General features: G+C 49.8%; 4 protein-coding genes across 4 annotated transcripts; 2 read left to right on the forward strand and 2 right to left on the reverse strand.

The window, feature by feature from the left end:
• Window positions 1-688: 688 nt before the first annotated feature.
• BO83DRAFT_336496 (uncharacterized protein) lies at window positions 689-2,507 on the reverse strand. The gene is made up of 5 exons (XM_025528448.1): window positions 1,944-2,507; window positions 1,723-1,878; window positions 1,325-1,647; window positions 1,185-1,254; window positions 689-1,112 (listed from the first exon to the last, which is right to left on the reverse strand). The coding sequence occupies exons 1-5, from the start codon at window positions 2,245-2,247 to the stop codon at window positions 979-981; spliced, it is 987 nt and encodes a 328-aa protein (XP_025388905.1). The 5' UTR covers window positions 2,248-2,507; the 3' UTR covers window positions 689-978.
• Window positions 2,508-3,617: 1,110 nt separating this feature from the next.
• On the forward strand, window positions 3,618-5,750 carry BO83DRAFT_16237 (putative MFS sugar transporter). Its single transcript, XM_025526328.1, has 8 exons — window positions 3,618-3,812; window positions 3,877-4,151; window positions 4,215-4,761; window positions 4,816-4,903; window positions 4,959-5,157; window positions 5,208-5,308; window positions 5,359-5,457; window positions 5,513-5,750. The coding sequence occupies exons 1-8, from the start codon at window positions 3,741-3,743 to the stop codon at window positions 5,707-5,709; spliced, it is 1,578 nt and encodes a 525-aa protein (XP_025388906.1). The 5' UTR covers window positions 3,618-3,740; the 3' UTR covers window positions 5,710-5,750.
• Window positions 5,751-8,167: 2,417 nt separating this feature from the next.
• Window positions 8,168-10,317, forward strand: BO83DRAFT_16277 (uncharacterized protein). Its single transcript, XM_025526331.1, has 2 exons — window positions 8,168-8,210; window positions 8,276-10,317. The coding sequence occupies exon 2, from the start codon at window positions 8,496-8,498 to the stop codon at window positions 10,233-10,235; it is 1,740 nt and encodes a 579-aa protein (XP_025388907.1). The 5' UTR covers window positions 8,168-8,210; window positions 8,276-8,495; the 3' UTR covers window positions 10,236-10,317.
• A 2,161-nt stretch (window positions 10,318-12,478) lies between these two features.
• On the reverse strand, window positions 12,479-15,088 carry BO83DRAFT_311353 (DUF1212 domain membrane protein Prm10; the record flags this gene model as incomplete). Its single annotated transcript, XM_025527470.1, has 1 exon — window positions 12,479-15,088. The coding sequence occupies one exon, from the start codon at window positions 15,086-15,088 to the stop codon at window positions 12,479-12,481; it is 2,610 nt and encodes an 869-aa protein (XP_025388908.1).
• Window positions 15,089-17,962: the final 2,874 nt, after the last annotated feature.

The following is a 17,962-nucleotide window of genomic DNA, read 5'->3' on the forward strand; positions in this document are numbered from 1 at the left end:
GCTGTTACCAATGGTGGGCCTCGCGGACGTCAATCCTGCCTTACCCGGCATAGCTGGGGTCTCGTCTTAGATTATTGTGAAACTAAAACAACTGGTCGCCTCGATGGCTCGACGAAAAGAAGAGAATAAAAAACAAAAGAAAGCGAGACCAGAAGTACGATGCAGGAGCTGGCAAGAGCTGAGGGGTCCTGAGCAAATTTTTTCGGACGAACCCACCACGCAGTCAAGCAATGCGTTTGTCTGGCTGGTTACAGTTAACACATTTGTTCCCCGGTTAGCAAACGTTTTTCCGAGATGTGAAAGGCAAACGCACTATAGACTCGAAGTGGCGTCATGCGTTTCTTTGTGTTCCCTTCCACGCGTGGCAGAATGTCCCGGACTTTCTGTTTACCATGTGACCCTGGTGATGACCACAGATTATCCCCCGTCTTAGCCAGCCTTATCAGAATATGCTAATTTGCCATAGAGTTTGCGCGGTAAAGCACTCCATGATCTGACTTTCTTTGATTCCAATATGTTAAACAACTGCTTTGGAATCGGTATTTCCCGGAGCGGGCAGGTACCTACCTCTGTATGTCGTGGTTCATGATCCTCTGAAATCCGCCTGGTTGCAGATTAGGTCTAGTTTCCACGTCATGTCCTAGTGACCATCGCTGATCCCAATGACGCCTGGAAAAGTGGACGGATTCATGCTATAGCTCTACTATCTAAACCCGATGTCCGAATAGGTATGTATGTGCTTTCTCATTCATTCTCGTCGCTTAATCAAAAGCGCACTTACTACACTTCATCCCCACTTCCATTTGTCCCTCCTTATTTTCATCTCGGCTATGTATAGCCTTTGAAGGTCTCCACCTCCAGAATTTCGTCACGAATATGGGAGAAGGAAAATTGGAAAATATGATCCGCTTTCAGCGTCCATGGCTGTCGTGTACAAGCGGTTTGGCCCCAAACTAAAGCGCTGTCGGTAGATCCGGCTTAGAATATAGCCATGATATTGGGGGGTGAAGATACTCCTCCGGGCATGTTCAGGGGGATAGATGCCACAAAGAAAGACCAGCGCTGGAGATCTTGGCAAACTTGAGACAGTGCTTCTAGATCAAACAGCTCTCCTGTCAAAGGGAAATTCGATCAGTATATTATTGGAGATCGCTTCATATCGCATGCAATTGATTTCAACGTACCGATTGGCATGCCCCAGCCCGCAAGTACATACTCATGCAGGAACAAATCAGGCGACTGGGGTGGGTAAACCTGTTACATGTCAGTCAACATGTACTTGGATAGTGAAGCATTGCATAAGATTGCAGTGGATGATATATACCTCCCAACTAATTGCATCGCTGGCAATCGCGGCGAACCCGGTATCCCAAAGCCATCGCAGCACATCTGTAGTTGCCTCGACACCTGCATGCTCCGGGCTCGGATTGTCCGAGTATTGCCGCTTCTGGTCATCTGTCATGGCGGTATCCCATTCCTTCGTCACTCCAATGCGAACAAAAAGTATATCGCCCTTTTGAAAAGTAATGCCACATTCGTTGGCAATCTCCTTGATATGTGACAGCCGGATTTGATGTGTCGAAAATGTGCTGTATCTGATTCCCCTCTTTTCTGCCCATGTGGCATAATCGATCAATACCCCGCGACCTGTCGAACAGCATGCGACACCGCAATTAGTCGCTTACTCCGAAAGGTCAATCAATAAATAGGTCAAGTTCCTACCAGCAATCCCTTCTTTGGCCCAATGCTGCAAACCGATCCGATTGTTCGTTCGATCATTGATTTCCTCGACGGTTGCGCCACCATAGAACACACGCTCGGTTTGGCCCTCAACCGTCTGCGAAAAATGCCGCAGACCATCCCACTGGCTACTTTGTTCTATTCTGGAGTTAGCCCAGGGGGGTGGTTACCGCGGGCGAAAGGAAGAATAGTGCATAACCTACGAGGATTCATGGTATAGACATCGTCGAAAGCCACACCGCCCAAAAGCGGAATGATCTGATGGTGGCATGGTTGACGGTTCAGATTAGGATAATCCAACTTGGTCAGTTCCCAGCCCATCGTCACCCGTCGCCCGGTCTTGATTTCAGTGGCAGCAGCATTGGCCACCACCTCGGGGGTCAAGATCGCAAGCTTCCCTAATCCTTCTTCGCGGCTTCCTGGCTTGCCAACCCATACTTGCTTTGGGTTCGGCAGCTCATCAAATGGTACATCGAAAGGCGACCGACTAGGATTACCCGACGACATATTTCTGAGAAAGATAGCAAGGGCGATCGAAGGAAGAAGAAAACGCCACAGCACGTTGGGAGACGGAAACCAGGGATATTTGGACAGCCAGCTGAAACCCGTGTACGCATAGGTTTTTAATATCTCCCTGCACGATGGTTCAATTACCAGTTGTAGCCTTTGGAGGATGGTTCTATCGCTTCCAATAGTTACTAATCCAAATGAAAAGGGTGGGGATGAAAGACAGACCGGTCCGGCGCCGTTGTCATAGCGGATGCACTAGATCCAGAAAATCAATAGACGGATCGCAGCGACGGACTACCAGGCCCGCATCTGTTATAGTACTTGCTCCGCACCCAACTTTGAACCCCCTGTTCGGATTTACACGCTACATATTAAAACGTAATACTGAGAATTGCACCAGTTTAACACAGTCCCGCCGAGTCCACAAAAAGCGAGGCCACAGAAGAGGGCTCGGCGTCACTTAAATCGCCAAACTATCTGTCTGTTATGCCTGAGCGTGCATACGCACCAGGTTACAAAGCAAACGCGACCTGAACCATGCTCACTCAAGGTGGATCTTAACTGACATCTTATGGGTCATCTTATCGGTTGAGAGCCATGAACCACCGAGCGAGTCAGGACTGACAAGTGACAACTGATCAGGATGCTGATGGCAGCCACAATAAACCCAAACCGCAAAACCAGGCTGTCAAGGTGGAGATGGAGAGAACCTTAAAAGTCCTTTCGGTTGCCTATTCGGAAGTAGTGAATAATCCAGAGGAAGCGGCAGACCGCAGAACATACATACTTACAGGCATAACGGTAACGTACGTACATGCAGTAACAGCACGGGACTCCCCGAAGGAGCTTAGTATCGGTTCCCTTCCTGGCAGAGACCGTTTTTTGTCAGGCTAGCGAGGCAACGACAACTAATGCATCCTCTTTCTTCCCTCCCCTGGTCGAGCGCAAATCAATTGTCGAATAGCGGGCCATCGGCCATGCTTCTTCAACCAGGTGATTGAGGAGCCGTTATGTCGCTGGTCGGTGGTTGGTGGATCCACTCCTTCATCGTCAACTCCACCCGGCCGGTGCTCTACGCAAAGGGAAGTATACTCAAGGCAAAGCTAGAAAGCTCCCACGAGCTAAGCAACTTAGTGCAGGATGTGTGGGAGTCTCTGTGGTGCCCTCTTCTCTGGCCGCTTACCCTGCGCCGAGAGATATATCCCAGGCTGATGTGCCGGCACCTTGACTGTCTGTCTGTCATACACGGTTGTTGTTTACATTTTCATTTCTGCCCGGCATTCCTTCCGCCTCTTTTCCCTCACCCCCCGGTCCCAGACCTGTTCCTTTCGGGTAGTACATGATCAAACATTGAGCCGCGTGGCTTGCTCAATATTGTTTCATCTGATGCAACGTGCGGGCTGACCTATTTGCTCTTCTTTCTGGTTATATTGCTTTTTCTCTTCCCACTTTGGCTTCGATCTACATAGATTGCTTCCATCTAGCTCGCCATGGGGACGTTCGGGTCTCAGACCAGTACCTATAATAGGCTGGTCACTATATTTGTTGCCGTTGGTTCCATGGTGAGTATTCGGAAATATCTCTTCTGCAATCGCTCCTAATTTTCCTTTTCTCCAATTTGAATAGACATACGGTTACTGCTCCTCGATTATCTCAAGCACGATCGGTCAGCCAGGATGGTTTACATACTTCAATCTTCCTCAGGAGGGCGAGCCGGGATATGCCTCAATAACGACTCCTGCTATATCTACAGCGAATGGCGTCTTCAGTGCTGGAGGTGCGGTTGGGACGCTCTTCATAATGTGGTCGTGTGATTATTTTGGTCGGAAACTTAATATTCAGTTGGGGGCTTTCTTCTCGATGTTCGGAGGAGCACTTCAAGGAGGTTCTAATTCACTCAAGTGCGCCTTGATTCACCCCCACCCCCCAATCTACTGCACATGCCCTTGGCTAACTCTACCTAGAATGTTTCAAGCTGGGCGATTTGTCTGCGGCCTCGGAATTGGTATCCTCGTGACTGTGTGTCCAATGTACCTTTCCGAGATGTCTAGTGCCTTCCGTCGTGGTTGGCTTGTTGGCCATCATGCCATTTTTCTGGTTTTCGGTTACATGCTTGCCGGCTGGGTAGGCTATGCCTGCTACTTTGCTGAAAATAAGATCGGTACATTTGGCTGGCGGTTCCCACTTTGTCTACAGTGCTTGCCACCTCTCGTCCTGCTGCTAGGATCGCCTTGGCTCCCTCGCTCTCCACGCTGGCTGATCAGTAAGGGAAAGCATGAGGAAGCTAAATTGGTCCTTGAGCGACTTCGCAGATCCCCAGAAGATCCTAACAACCTGGTTGCTAAGGAAGAATACTTCCAAACTGCCGAGCAGATCCGTCTTGAAGGGGAGCGATTGTCTGCCTATGGAAATGTGTGGAACGCAGTTTTGAAGAAGAAGTCGTACAGGAAGCGTATGGCTATCGGCTTTCTGACCCAATGGGGAGCTGAATTCGGCGGACCTCTGATCATCGTAAGTGCTTCTTTACTGCGATCAAGCTGAGATCCGATAGCTTACATCGCGCAGAACAACTATGCCGTTCTTCTATACACCAACCTTGGAGAAACGGGCGGAATGCCACTGCTCCTAAGTGCGGTCTGGCTGACAACTGCTGGTAAGATGGAAACTGGTCGGACTATGAGGGTAAAGACTAATCGGCATATTTCTAGGTGTCATTTACAACCCTCTTGGTGCCTGGCTTCACGACAAGGTCAATTCTCGTCGAAAAATGTACATTACAGGTTTTGTCGGGATTATTGTTACCACATCTTGCTTGGCTGCCATGACCGCACAATACGCGGGCACCACGAACCGGGTTGGTAACGGGTTTGGCATTCTGTTTATGTACCTTTACCTTGCATTCCAAGGGTAAGCATATCTCCACAGATTATGATTTCAGACTACTCATCTCTCAACAGAACTTTCTGTGATACAACGATGTATCTCTATGTGTCTGAGATTTTCCCTACTGAGATTCGCCCGATTGGCATGGGATTCTCCCTATTTGGACAGTTCGCCGGTAAGAAACTGTTCGGATGCAAAGCCGTCCTAGCTACTAACGCATGACAGCGACTCTCATCCTGCTTCAGACTGCGCCGATGGGTTTCGACAACGTTGGCTGGAAGTATTATCTGGTTATTATCTGCTGGTCCGCATTTTTCATTCCAGGTGAGCTAGCTACGTCTTTGCAATCTTGGTATTCGTATTAATAGGTGGCCTCTAGTGATCTACTTTTTCTTCCCGGAGACTGCTCGGTTGACATTGGAGGAGATTGCACAGAACTTTGGCGAGGAAGTTGCGGTCCATCTAACTGACGCGACGGACGAGGAGAAAGCCCGCCTTGAACGTGACCTTGAGAAACGGCCTGATAGTGTGCCGCAATCGAACTCAAGTAAGGACAACGAGACTGAGGCTGTTTAGCCTACTTCGCATCCGACGGGGGAATGGCTCTGTACAAGAGACTGCCAAAAGCCTTTCTAAAGGGGTACGCCAGCTGCCATCTCACACCGGACAATGGCTTACAGTGTATACAGCAATAATAGTATGTGACAACCACATGCAAGGCCCAAATGACTGCTTAGCGTTTCGAGATGCAAAGTCTGACCACGCTAGTAAGCTGGTTTTGATGCAATTGATGATACCCTGGTTATCGAAGAAATGATATAGGTGGCAGGCAGGAGCATATATACTAAGTTTAACTCTTTGACATATGAAGACCTTATCTTGTTTGGAAAGTGCAGACATTATGGCGATGATCAGTGACACGAAATTACTATCTTATGTTAACCTACTCTAATTACAGTGACTGATAATCAATGTTTGTTCGGTGGATATTTCCTTTGGTGACATTTCAGAGAGAAGCCGCTACATGAAATAATATGGGAGCCTGGATGCTACCAACACCTCCGGGAGAATATGTGTCCGTGCCAGGCAGTTGGGAAGGCAACACTGGGATGGGGCGTTTCAGCCTGGCGGAGGCCAGATGGCATTACGTGAGCCTCGATGAGAGTCCCAGGCGGTATAGTAGCACCATCAGCAGCAATAGCAGGCTGCAGAGAGCCAGATAGTTAAGAGAAGGAAACGGACTGTGGTATATTGGCTTTACAAGCCTGTCCTGAGCACACCACCTGAGTATCTGCAGCGATTTGGGCAAGGGAAGCTCCGTGCAAGCGGTTACCACGTTCCGGTGCACTCCGTAGAGGGACCCTGGGAGGGGCTGGGTGAGAGATAAAGATGGGCTTTGGAGCCATGCAATTTGAGAGGACCGGGATGGCCATGGGGTGAATCAGATAAGGAAGGTCAGATGACCGCTCATCCTTGGAATAGCGATTGATATTAATTACTTCAGTGCTGTGCTACTGATGAAAAGAGGGTCGGCTCATTTCCTGAAGATCCTCGTCTCGCACGATAAGTTGGGGGAACTGGAAGTTGGAGGCAGTGTGGCCGTGGCACCTCAGGCACCCACGGGGGATTTGGGTGCTGGCACCAATCAGGAGGCCTCGTTGGACAATTGGCCAGTCGCCCCCTCCTTCCGCTAGTCCTCTTCGGTCTAAGGGGAGCTGAAGCGAGCCAATTAGGAAGCACAACAGCGCCTGAGCGACGGGCGAGCGTCTCAGGCAGACTTCCCAGGCCATCCAGGGAGTGTCAAGTCACTGCCAGTAACTGCTTGTAGTAAGTAGTAAGTTAAGTAACTACGTACTACTCTTAGTAGTAAGTAGAGTGATTCGCATGATCGATCCCAATCAATAGTTCCAGTTCCCTTCTTCTCCGGGTCTGCTTGCTGTCCCTTTCTCTCCTGCTGCTGCTGCTGCTGCTGCTTCTCTTTCTTCGTCTCCTTTCATTCCCTGGTTGTCACTATTGCTATTCCTCTTCACTACCAACTCCTCTTTTCTCCCTTCCCCGCTGGTTCCTCTCTTTCCCTTCCTCCTCTCTCTCCGTCTTTCTCTCTTCTCTCCTCTCGGTCGCCCTCTTTCTCTGCTTCCCCCCCCCCCCTCAGCCTCTCACCACTTACCAACCCTTCCCCTACCCACCCCGACTTCAGTTCTTCATCATTCCCCCCCTTTTCCCTTCATTCCTTCTCCATCAGTGTCTATTCATCTCGCTACTTCTACTTTTTTACCTTCCTTTCCTAATCCTTTACTCTCCGTGGTTCCCACGAACCGTTGCTGTTGTTGGCTTAACATTCTAAAAGAACTTGAAGTTCCTTGGGTGGTCTGCCTGGGGCTCCCGGTTAACTGGACGGTCCTCTGTTAAGCGCGGAACTCGAACTGGGAAAAGGAAAAAGGCACGGAAAAAAGAAAAAAAAAAAAAAGAAAAATAGCGGCCAAACACGCGCCGAACTCCCGAAACGAAGCAACCCGGCGTCGCCTCTCGTTTCTTCCTCCACTTCTTTCTTTTCGTCAGGTTCGACGTGCGGAAAATAGCAGTCACAAATCGGAGAGGCACAAAAGGAGGATTAGTTTAAAAAGAGAAGAAAAGTGGATAAAAAAACAGCATCAAGGAACACTCCGCCAGAAAAGCGAAAAAGTTTTGAATTTACCCTTCCTACCGCGACCGCGTGCTCCTCCCATCTCGACGGTCTGAACGGTAGACCAACCCTTCTCGTCGACTGCATCTTGTGTCTCAAGCATCATTTTCTACGGTTACAAGGGAGTTGCAGAGCATCTCCGGTCCGTTTCTTATCTTCTGTCTTTTAATACAGAGAACCTCCGTCCTCTCGTCATCCGAGACTCGCTCAGGTCTTCCTTTCTCACCGGTCGCATCCCAATCTTCTGTCTCGTGAGCCAGCTGAATCTTTTCATCGGCTTCTGACGACGCCCGGCCTTATAATCGCTTGTACACCTGGTTATTAATCACTCATTGGCCTTTTTCGCCTATTCTACCAAGGCACATCTCTGTGTGTGCCTTTTTGTATTCTGCAGGTACACCGAATTTCTCCGTGGACACTGCCCCCAAAAGCCAGGCTAACACCGCTTTCCACAGGGAGTCCGGACTTTCGCCCCGTTCGTTGCCTACCTATTAACCCATCTGTTTCCCGGTGTCGGTTATTTCTTCGGTGCTCCATCCTATCCTCGACCTTGTAATATTTTAATACGCCGAAAGATCCTTTGTGGTCGACAGCATCGCGTCTCCGATCGCTAATTCGTTAGCACCATTTCGTTTCATCAATTGCACATACTGTTTTATACTCCTTTACAGCTACGAGTATGGACGCTGGCGGTCTTGCTCAAATGACCTACAACTCCTCTTTCAACAATGGCAGTGCCCTCGGGGTGCCTGGAGCCAGCTTTGGGTCACGCAGGAAAGGTTCCCATATCAAGCGTCTGAGCGTGCCTCCACCGCACATCTCAACTATCGATGAGTCTCAACCATCTGCTCCAATTCCGACTCCGCGCACCAGCCGTTCGCACCTTCTCGCTGGCTTAAGGACGGCTCCCAAGTCAGCCACGATGCCCTCGGCTTCCCAACGCCAGCAGCACCTTGGCTTCGAAGGTGATAGATATGGCAATCATTCGAACCGAGCTGCAGATCGCGTTCCTCAAACCGCCATGGGAACCGGATTCCCTCGTCATTCGTTAGCCGTCAACCAGGGTCTGGACATGAACACGGGCCGCCCCATGTACACTCTGCCGGAGCAGGTGCTCGCACCTCCGGCTCTTGACATCGCTGGCGATACGCAGATCGACGAAAGCCTGTACGCGGAGTTGATGTCGACCAACCTCTTCTTGGCTGCCCAGCAGCAGCGCTTGCAGCAGCAGCTGATCAGCGTTACCGCGGCCGCTCAGCAGTTTCAGGGTCTTAATCTCGGAACACCTATGATCCAGCAGCAGCAGCAGCAGCAGCAGGATTATTCTCCTCTGTCCCTCCCTGGTATGGGTTTCTATCAGCAACAGCTTCAGCAGGGCGTGCAGCCCGTGGTGCAGCCTGTTCCTGGACAGCCGGGGCTCTACTCGGTTTACAACCCCTTGACCGGGCAGCAAAATTATATCTATGACAATACCTTCCAGCAGGACAGCTCCCCACAGTACCAGGAAGAGGAGACCCAGTCACCCTCTGTTCAGGTGCCTACCTTCAGAGCTGAGGTGTCACCGCCGCCTGAAAATCGCCAGTCTCCTGTGAATGTTTCTCAGCCTGTGTCTCCTCCCAGCGGCCGTTCATCCCCACAAGAAACTGCCCCTCTGCCTCCTCCCTCGGCCAATGCCTTCCGCAGGGGTCACAAGAAGAGCTCATCCTTTAACCCCGCGCTCAAGATGCCACTTGACACGGCCAAGGCTAACACTGCCATCACACCCGCGGCTCCCAAGACTGCGGCGTTGCCTCAGACCCCAGCTACTGGAACTTTTGGGCCCGGACAGGCTCGTGCGGGCGAGCACCCGATCCGCCAACCCCGTGGACCACCATCTCTTGAGGAGCTTACAGCCAAACCAACATCGAAGCACGAGGGAAGTAAGAACTTCGCCACCCGTCAACGTCGACGTGCAGTGCACAACTTGGTTCGTGCGGGCATTGAACGTCGTGGCGAAACTCGGAGCTTTGGCTGCCATAGCAGTGGTGGTACCAATACTCCTGCGAGCGAGAAGGAATTCACGTTCTCCGATGGGGATGATGCCACGGTTCGCAGTGGTAGCCTGTCCAGCAAACCCAGCCTGGGTAGTCTTCGCGCCGCTGCGAACGGAGCCATTGGTTCTGAGAGGAAGGAGAGGTCTTCCCGAGAACGCCGATCCCAGGATAGCCCGTACAACACCACCCCCATCAGCGAAGATGGCGGTTTCTTTGGCGGGAAGTTTACCGAGGTTCGGGCGGATCAGGCCTCTCCGCGAACCGGATCACCCTCCGTGGCTGCTGTCGTCGCTGGCCAGAAGACGGTAGCTCAGGGTCAGGAAAGACGCAAGACTCCGATGCTTGTGCTCTCCAGCGCTGAAAAGCGTAAGACCCCGATCATGTAATGCCAACGTCGTACATAATATGACTTGAGACGTAACGGATGCGCAAAGCTTGGATGAATTGTCTTTTTCTGTTTGTACTTTTTTCTTGTTGTTGGATTTGAGCTCCTGCAGGCACCGCAGTTCTATTTCTACCCGGAATAAACTAGACGGTTAATCTTGATGTCATGGCAGGATCTTTGAGAGAGATCCTCAGCCCCAGCCTAAGCTGTTCTCTCTCCTTTTTGACACTGTGCATGGACACATGGCCAGGACTCTGCCCCGTCGATGACCCCATCTTTCTGTCTGACGAAGCAAGCCTCGGATGCAATGTGAATTCTTTTCTAACTGTTATTATTCGCACCCTCTTTTTCATTCTTCCCCTTCATATTCTTTCCTTCGACCTGAACAGATTGATGAACCACGAGACCAGAATCATTAAATCAAGATTTTCCTTATCTCTTTGTTATTCTCCCTGCCCACTTGAACTGGTGTCTTTTCGATTCTTCCAATCGCAAGAATCTGCTGGAATTGGTAATGGACCGTGCTTGACTCGCCCCATTACTACTTCCTTTTCTTACTTTCCTTTCTTAGCACTGGTCCATCTGGGGATGGGGATACTCTTGTACGTACATACATCTGGCTATGTATGCTCTTTCTTTTTTGTTGTTTTTCGACCAGAGTTTGGACACTACTGGATACTGAATGCTGGAGGGCTACTGCTACCTTATATGCTTAAGTGGACCTTGGCTTTTACTACTCTGCTCTAAATGCAAATCTACACATACTGAGAGAATTTGTAATCTTTCATCCATTCATTAATGTATCGATTTGTTGATTTGCATAGCTGCACTGCACTGCACTGCACTGCACTGATCAATATTGCATATAAGACCGGAATAGTAATTATCTGTTGAACACACCACCTTAAATCATCTGAAAAAAAAAAAAAAAAAGAAAAATCTCAAATACTAAGAATATTTGAATAAACAACAAAAGTATTGCATACTTCCGTACTAGTAGTAGAGAACCAACTCTATCAACTACGACCGAGGACCCGATAATTCCAAGCCAACAACCAAACTCCCTCTCACTCATCTTCAAACTATCCGGTGATTGATTGAATTTTTTTTTTTTTTTTTTTTTTTTTTTTTTTTTTTTTTTTTTTTTGGCCGAGTTTGCTTGCTTCTTTGATAAGATTGTGGTGGTTATAGAAGAAAGGTTTCTGAGGAAGAGGATGATGATGATGATGATAACACCATGGGAGATGTAATGTATTTCGAGAACTTTTTATAGATTATTCAACTTCATTGGTCTGGGGGTACAGAGGGAGGTCTCAGAACTGTTTTCAAAATTGAAGTATATATATATATCATCGTCTCCTGTAATGATGTTCTTGGGTTCAAGTAAGAGAATTGAGATTGAAAGTTACGTAAAGTTCTTATGTGGTACTAGGCGCTCTCTTCTTCTTTGAGGGGATATAATAGTAGTAGTAGTATCTCGCAACACCACTACCCCAGTTTTACGGTGGCATATTGTACTGGAGATGAATTATGTTCTCGTTGCTAAATAGAGGCTTATGAAAATGGGGGAAAAAATCTAAACTGTACCAAAGAGGGACTGATTTCAATGCGAGATATGGTTCGTAGTTGATCATTATTCGTAGTATCGTGTCTTCTATCTAGTAATAAGCCGTTGTAGGGCTTGCTTTGGTAGTGGCAGTAGATGTAAGTAATAACGCGGTATGATATATCGATCAACTCAACTTGCATGTACCAAGAGCAGATCAGTGCAAAAAAGATTAGTATCCCACCAAAGATGTTGTAACATGTGACCCGAACCGCCGTAGCTTTGCTTTTGTAGACGCAGAAAAGAGAAGAAGACAAAGAGAAAGGATGATTGGTACACAAACCGGGAGTGAGAAAAGAATCGACACATGCCTGTGTGGATGACAAAGCACAACGAATATACGCAGGGAACGCTTGCAATCCTATCAAAATAAAATCAAACCCGAACAGACAAGGAGAGTAACCGGATGAGAAATGACGGATATATATGCATGAATAGCAAGAGCGAGCCCAAATAGTAAGGAAATCCCGAGAAAAGAAGGACTTTGACACCAGAAAGAAATCGAAATAAAGTGAAGGGACCAATATAAATCACGCTGAATAACACGACAATTCGCTCCATCAGACACAGCACAAAAGACAATCAAGACGCGAGTGTAGAAGAGAGAGAGAGAGAGAGATGTGATTGAGGCACGTCATCTAGAAGCTGAAGAGTCCACTTCGCTTCTTTCCAAGCGGATAAACGACCAAGGCAGCCAGGAATAGGCCCACAGTGAAGCCGACTGCTACCTGGATCATTCCGTAACCGATGTCGAGAACGACACCGTGGAACTCGCGATCGAAATTTGGGCTCGATAGATTCCTTGCTGCGTCCACGAAGCCCTGTGTCCCGTTGGAGACGACTGTGAAAGGAGAGGTCGATGTAGTGATCTGTTCCGCTGCCGCAATGCCTGAAATGAGTGACCCGCTGGCAGCGAGACCAGACGGGACCAAAACGAAGATGGCGGGCAGCATCGCAGCAGCCGCAAATCCGTGTCGTAGCCGACTGTAAAGGTTTCCCATGACCCCGATGACGAACGCACCCAACGCACCGGATATTTGAGTGCTGGAATAAAACCTCTTGGTGCCAAAGTAATTCGTCACATATCCTGCGAAGGAGATAATCAACATCATAGGAATTTGCTTCCACTTCGCTTGATTGATGATTGCGAGGCAGAAGGTGAAGAGGATCGCAAAAGGAAAATGCTGAAGATATTCATTGGTGATGGGACTCGGCGGGCATGTGTAGTCCGAAGATGCATCACCATCCAATAGTCCGTAGACTGCGGTTCCGATAGTGATCCCGAACCCGAGGAAGAGGGAGTAGATGATGGCATAGACCATGCGGACTGACCCGGCAACAATGCTGCGCGATTGCAACTCCAGACTAGCACACAACACCATGTATCCAGGCAGGATCAGTGCGATCGAAGATTGGGCTAAAGCAGAAAAGCAGAAAAGCCGCCCATCTCCATAGCGGATGCTGCCAAAAGCCCGGGCCAAGAACGAAGTTAGGACTGCTGCGGAGATCTCAAAAACATTGGCGTAAAGATTGGAACGTGGCGAAAGTACGAGCTGGAGGGTTCCTAAAAGACTTCCGAGCAAAAAGGCAATTGGCATATCAATGGGTCGTGCGTTGAACGCGAAAGGACCGACGCAGGCGCTGGCACATCCGTAAACCAGAATAACAAGTGGCACCGGGTACTTGTTCTTCTGCTTCAGGATCTCGTCCAACCGTTGAATGGCCTCTTCAACTCCAATCACACCATGAATCACCTCCTTGTAAATCAGATGCACATCGCAAAGTCGGCCCAGATCAACCCCCTGGGGACTTCGGACTAATCTAACCTCGGTGGTGTGGGTAGAAGCATCATCAAACGAGATAATCATGCAACCAGGTATATACAGAAACTGGCCATCAACTTCCAAGACGCGAGCCGTCATCTTCATATATTCCTCCATTCGGTGGGTAGGAGCACCGTACTTCATCAAAGCCCGGCAAAGCCGGATGAGATATCCCTGACGGGAGAGAAGTTCGGCTATCTGGACCGTGATACGAATCTCATCCTCGAGCTGCGGCTTGCCCATCCGCTTTGGTACGTTTGGAATGGCTCCACTGCTACGCGAGCGCTTGAGCATCGCGATTGGAGAGCTCGTAGAGTTCTTGGCCGTCGAGCCAGCCAGCGAAGTGCTCGACTGGTTAGGTGATTTTTCATACCATTTCCTGGGCCGTTGAGACTTCCAGGTAGGGTCTGGGGATAACCCTCGACTACTGAACTCTCCCGTGCTGCTCCGGCGCAAGCTGGCATTCCGGCCCCGCGAATAGTGGCCACCGGGTTGATCGTAAAGTTTGAGTAAAGAGGAGAGGATGCCGCCGCGGTACTGTGTCGGTCGTTCGACATAGGCGTCAGAGTCCCTTTCTTCAAGGGGAGTAACTTGTCCAGACTCCAGCCCTGCCGAGGGGGCTTGGAGCCGGCTCAAAAAATCAAAATCGCTTCGAGTCATTTGTCTGACTAGTTGGTGGGCTTGAGAAGTTCGGATCGATTGTCGGCCGTTCAGTGGGCCCAGGTCATCGTCGTCTGTAAAATCGCCAAATTGCTTTTCGGAAAGACTTATCATAGGAATCTCATCTCCATCCTCAAAGGGTAGCGCCGCCTCTGAAGGAGTAGATGCGATGGAGGACGGTCGACTCGGCCAAGGACTGGACTTCGGAGTTTTAGAGGATTGGTGCAGCACGGATGCCAGCCGTTGGGCTCTCTCTTGTGCTGAATGAATCGCCCTCCCCTTCTCATTACTGACCTCATCATCATCGCCAGTGGCACCCGTGGAACTGGGTGCTGAGTGGACCGTGAGGCCCGTGACACCTACTTTCGGACTGGGGCTGATATCGATCAAAGGCACTGATTGGGGGTCAGGAGAAGCCTTAACTGCTGATGGAATGCTGGCAGTGGGCAATGGTCTTTGCGGTAGCGACGACCCCCTTCCAACAAACCGGGCCGCTGACGTCGACCCAGAAGGACTGGTGCCAAGACCAGCTTCACTGACCGTGAATTTGACCCGATTCGCGCTCCTGGGGATTGCTGCATTCCTCAGCCTGCCCTGAGCTCCGCTTGGATCCGGCAACCTCTCCTGCGAGCTCTCATTGGGGGTCGGTAGGGGGGTCAGGACACGCGGCCCTGGGGATGATCTGCTTGCTCCTCCAGATACATCAGTAAGGCTCGAACGCCTGGAGGTGGAGGATATGGGCAGATCAAAATAGCCGCCAGCCATTTTTAATTGCTTTACGTGACTGGCGGAAGCTTGGTCTCAACTCACGGAATCTGCAGTCCGTTTTGTGTTACCTCTGCTTTGTTCTCGCCCAGATATAATAGCTCTTCTTCCAATCTTATTTTTTTGTCCTCTTCCAATATTTTTGATTTTCCTGGACAAACTCAACACGGAGAAAAAGAGACAGTCACTTGAGATTGCAGCCTAATGTTGTCCAAGGGGCTTCGATGTGCGAAACTGGTTCCAGCAGCCTAGCAACCGCGTCAATATGTAACTTGCATCATTATCATGAGATGTGGTTGGTCACAAAACACACCTCGCAAATTTTGAGCCAAGGTCAAGGAATGACGGACACAGATAAGAATGGTGATACGTTTTCTTTTTCCACTTCTTCTCACCAACGTGAACTTGGACTTGAAGAAAGAGAAGTCACAAAGGTAGGTTGAAAGGGATAAAGGGCCCGCCACAAGGAATGAAAGTACGTCACGGGTACATAGCCCAATATTGATACAGCCTGAAAAAGAAAGAATTCCTCCGTCGGATCGAAGGGGAAATAGGAGTGAGGAGGGACACCGGGAAAGATTGCGAAAAGGAGGGGAGCTTATACTCGGTCTCCTACCTGAGGGACGAGGATGAAGGGGGCGTCCGGCAGGTGATGATGGAGAGAGAGATAAGAGAACGAGCTTAAGAGAAGTGCACCGCTGGACGAAAGCAGCCGAATCTGGGAAATGTGAACACGGGTTAGAGACTGACAGGACCAATCACGGAGCTTCATGCACCACGATGGTCATATGAAGAGAATGGATGTGCGCGACCTATCCTTGGCCTTGTGTAGCGGACGAGAGTTCGCGGAATAATATGAAAAAAAAAAAGGACTTGACAATTCGGGGTTAAAAGATCGAGGCGTCTGTGCCTGGCATCGGGGGTGGCAGGGCAGGGGATGGTGATCTCAAAGAGAGTAGGGGGAAGGGGAAGTTTTGTATCAGACGCTGCTTCGGGTGCTCAAGGCGTGGTTGCCACCTGGGAGTAGTCGAATCACTGCCTTGGCCGGAAGAGTTGAAACCGTGACGAATCTGTGTGGATGGATCACAGAGACCCCCAGAGGGCTAGACACGGACAAAGTCTTACTTATAAATAATCCAAAGTCAAATGCCCACTCTTCTTCCAGCGCGTTTCGATAAGATACACTGAGTTGTATGTGTCCGAAGTGCTACTAGTGCTCACCAGCTGAGCCCATCAAGCCAGACACATGGCTTTCAATCCAAGCTGCTTCATGAGCACGATCAGGAGGGCAGGAGGAGAATAGTGGACACCTAGCCCCCGGTATGATTGAGTGACGCTCAGACATCGGCGAGCGAGCAGTGAGATTTTTTTTTTTTTTTTTTTTTTTTTTGTTTTCTTTCCTACTGCTACTATCTTAGATGCGGGCAGCATTATCGACGGACCCGGTTCCACGGGCTCCACGATGCGGTACCACTTGGCCCAAGGGGGAAGCCACCTTGACCTAGATGGAGACCGGATAAAGGGATTGCAGCAGGAAGTCACTGGAAACACAGGACCCATAGCAGCCCGTCAAAGTGCTTGGGTTCTGATGGTGGTTTCCATTGCTCCGGGTGGTTATTGGTGGTGGTAGTTTTCTGGTGTTGGGCTTGTTGCCGGACAGAACTCGGTGATAGTGTCTCTTTCTATTGGATTTGTTGTTTTTCTGTTGCAGCTGTAAATTTCATGCTTGCTTACTTCGGTATGATCCACGTAATGTATCTATGTGGTGGTGGATGTCATTGTTGTTTTTATTTGCGTTTCCTGTTTGCTGAATACATAATTCTCCTGGTATTTGTTTTTCTGTCTGTGAAAGTGGAGGCCTGTCACTCGGGGGGGGGGGGGAGACTCCACCGCCCGACTGGAAAACTTGAAGTGCCTGGAAGGTCTGGGCTGGGCCTTCTGGAACCATTAAGGGAAGAGGAAGATCCATGGGTTACCGCGGGCGGTATTGGGCGGGAAAAGCTTGATGAATGCAATTGCTCGCGTTAGGTCAAGCTCATTCCCTTATTTTCTTTTTTCAGTTTCTCTCAAAGCCCTGAGTGGGACCGTGGCTGGGTCCGGAAGAAGGAACCCAGGTTTATCACCCACTTTAGCGCCCGAACCGGATCGCGGACCCCAAACCGAAAGTCCGACCCTCTGAAGGGCTAGGACTGGCTATCTATGACTGCTGAGCCCGTGGCGGCTACTCCGGGAGCAAGCCATAAGCGATGGGACTATTTTGCCAACTCGTCCCAGGGCCTATGTCGGCTACCCGATCATTGCAGACTGAAGACCGATAGTTTGAGGTCCGCCAGACATGGTGTGGATGAAGACGCTTGCAGGGAGGTGCACTCCGTACTCTGATTTGTGCGGCGCGTAAACGGCCTATCGATCGGGAATGACATTGGTCATGGCGATGAAGATGGATCGATTTCATCCTCGACTTATAGAAAATAGCAAGTCTTGGACGTTTCTTGAGCAGCGTGGGTGGGTCAGCGGTGCAGCCGAGTTGCTGGATTACGAAGCTTCGGGGGGATCTTTGGAATCCATCACATGGGTGGGTGGATTGTGTGAGAGGGGGAGATGGATGGAAAGGAATGGAGAAAGGGAGGGGAGGAGGAAAGGAGAGAATGAGGTTGGGATTGGGTGGAGGGAGGGAAGCCAGAGTGGGTGTGGGAGATGGATGGGTGGATGCATCAGTCACTGACTGACTGCCTGCCTGGCTGTACTGTATGTACTGTATGTACACTGTATGTTCAATCTAACCCACCCACCATTTTTCCTTTCCTTTCCTTTTCTTTGCTTTCCAGTTCCTTCGTTCTCCTTCTCCATCTGTCTTCCTGCATTTTCATTCCT

Source organism: Aspergillus eucalypticola (genome assembly GCF_003184535.1).
Source record: "Aspergillus eucalypticola CBS 122712 chromosome Unknown BO83scaffold_10, whole genome shotgun sequence".
NCBI lineage: Eukaryota > Fungi > Ascomycota > Eurotiomycetes > Eurotiales > Aspergillaceae > Aspergillus > Aspergillus eucalypticola.

Coding starts and splice junctions, on each gene's coding strand:
- BO83DRAFT_336496 (XM_025528448.1), bottom strand. CDS start 2,247: ATGTCGTCGGGTAATCCTAGTCGGTCGCCTTTCGATGTACCATTTGAT. Junction 1,255..1,324: donor GCGATGCAATTAGTTGGGAG/GTATATATCATC, acceptor GACATGTAACAG/GTTTACCCACCCCAGTCGCC. Junction 1,113..1,184: donor GGGCTGGGGCATGCCAATCG/GTACGTTGAAAT, acceptor TCCCTTTGACAG/GAGAGCTGTTTGATCTAGAA.
- BO83DRAFT_16237 (XM_025526328.1), top strand. CDS start 3,741: ATGGGGACGTTCGGGTCTCAGACCAGTACCTATAATAGGCTGGTCACT. Junction 4,152..4,214: donor GGAGGTTCTAATTCACTCAA/GTGCGCCTTGAT, acceptor AACTCTACCTAG/AATGTTTCAAGCTGGGCGAT. Junction 5,158..5,207: donor CTTTACCTTGCATTCCAAGG/GTAAGCATATCT, acceptor ATCTCTCAACAG/AACTTTCTGTGATACAACGA.
- BO83DRAFT_16277 (XM_025526331.1), top strand. CDS start 8,496: ATGGACGCTGGCGGTCTTGCTCAAATGACCTACAACTCCTCTTTCAAC.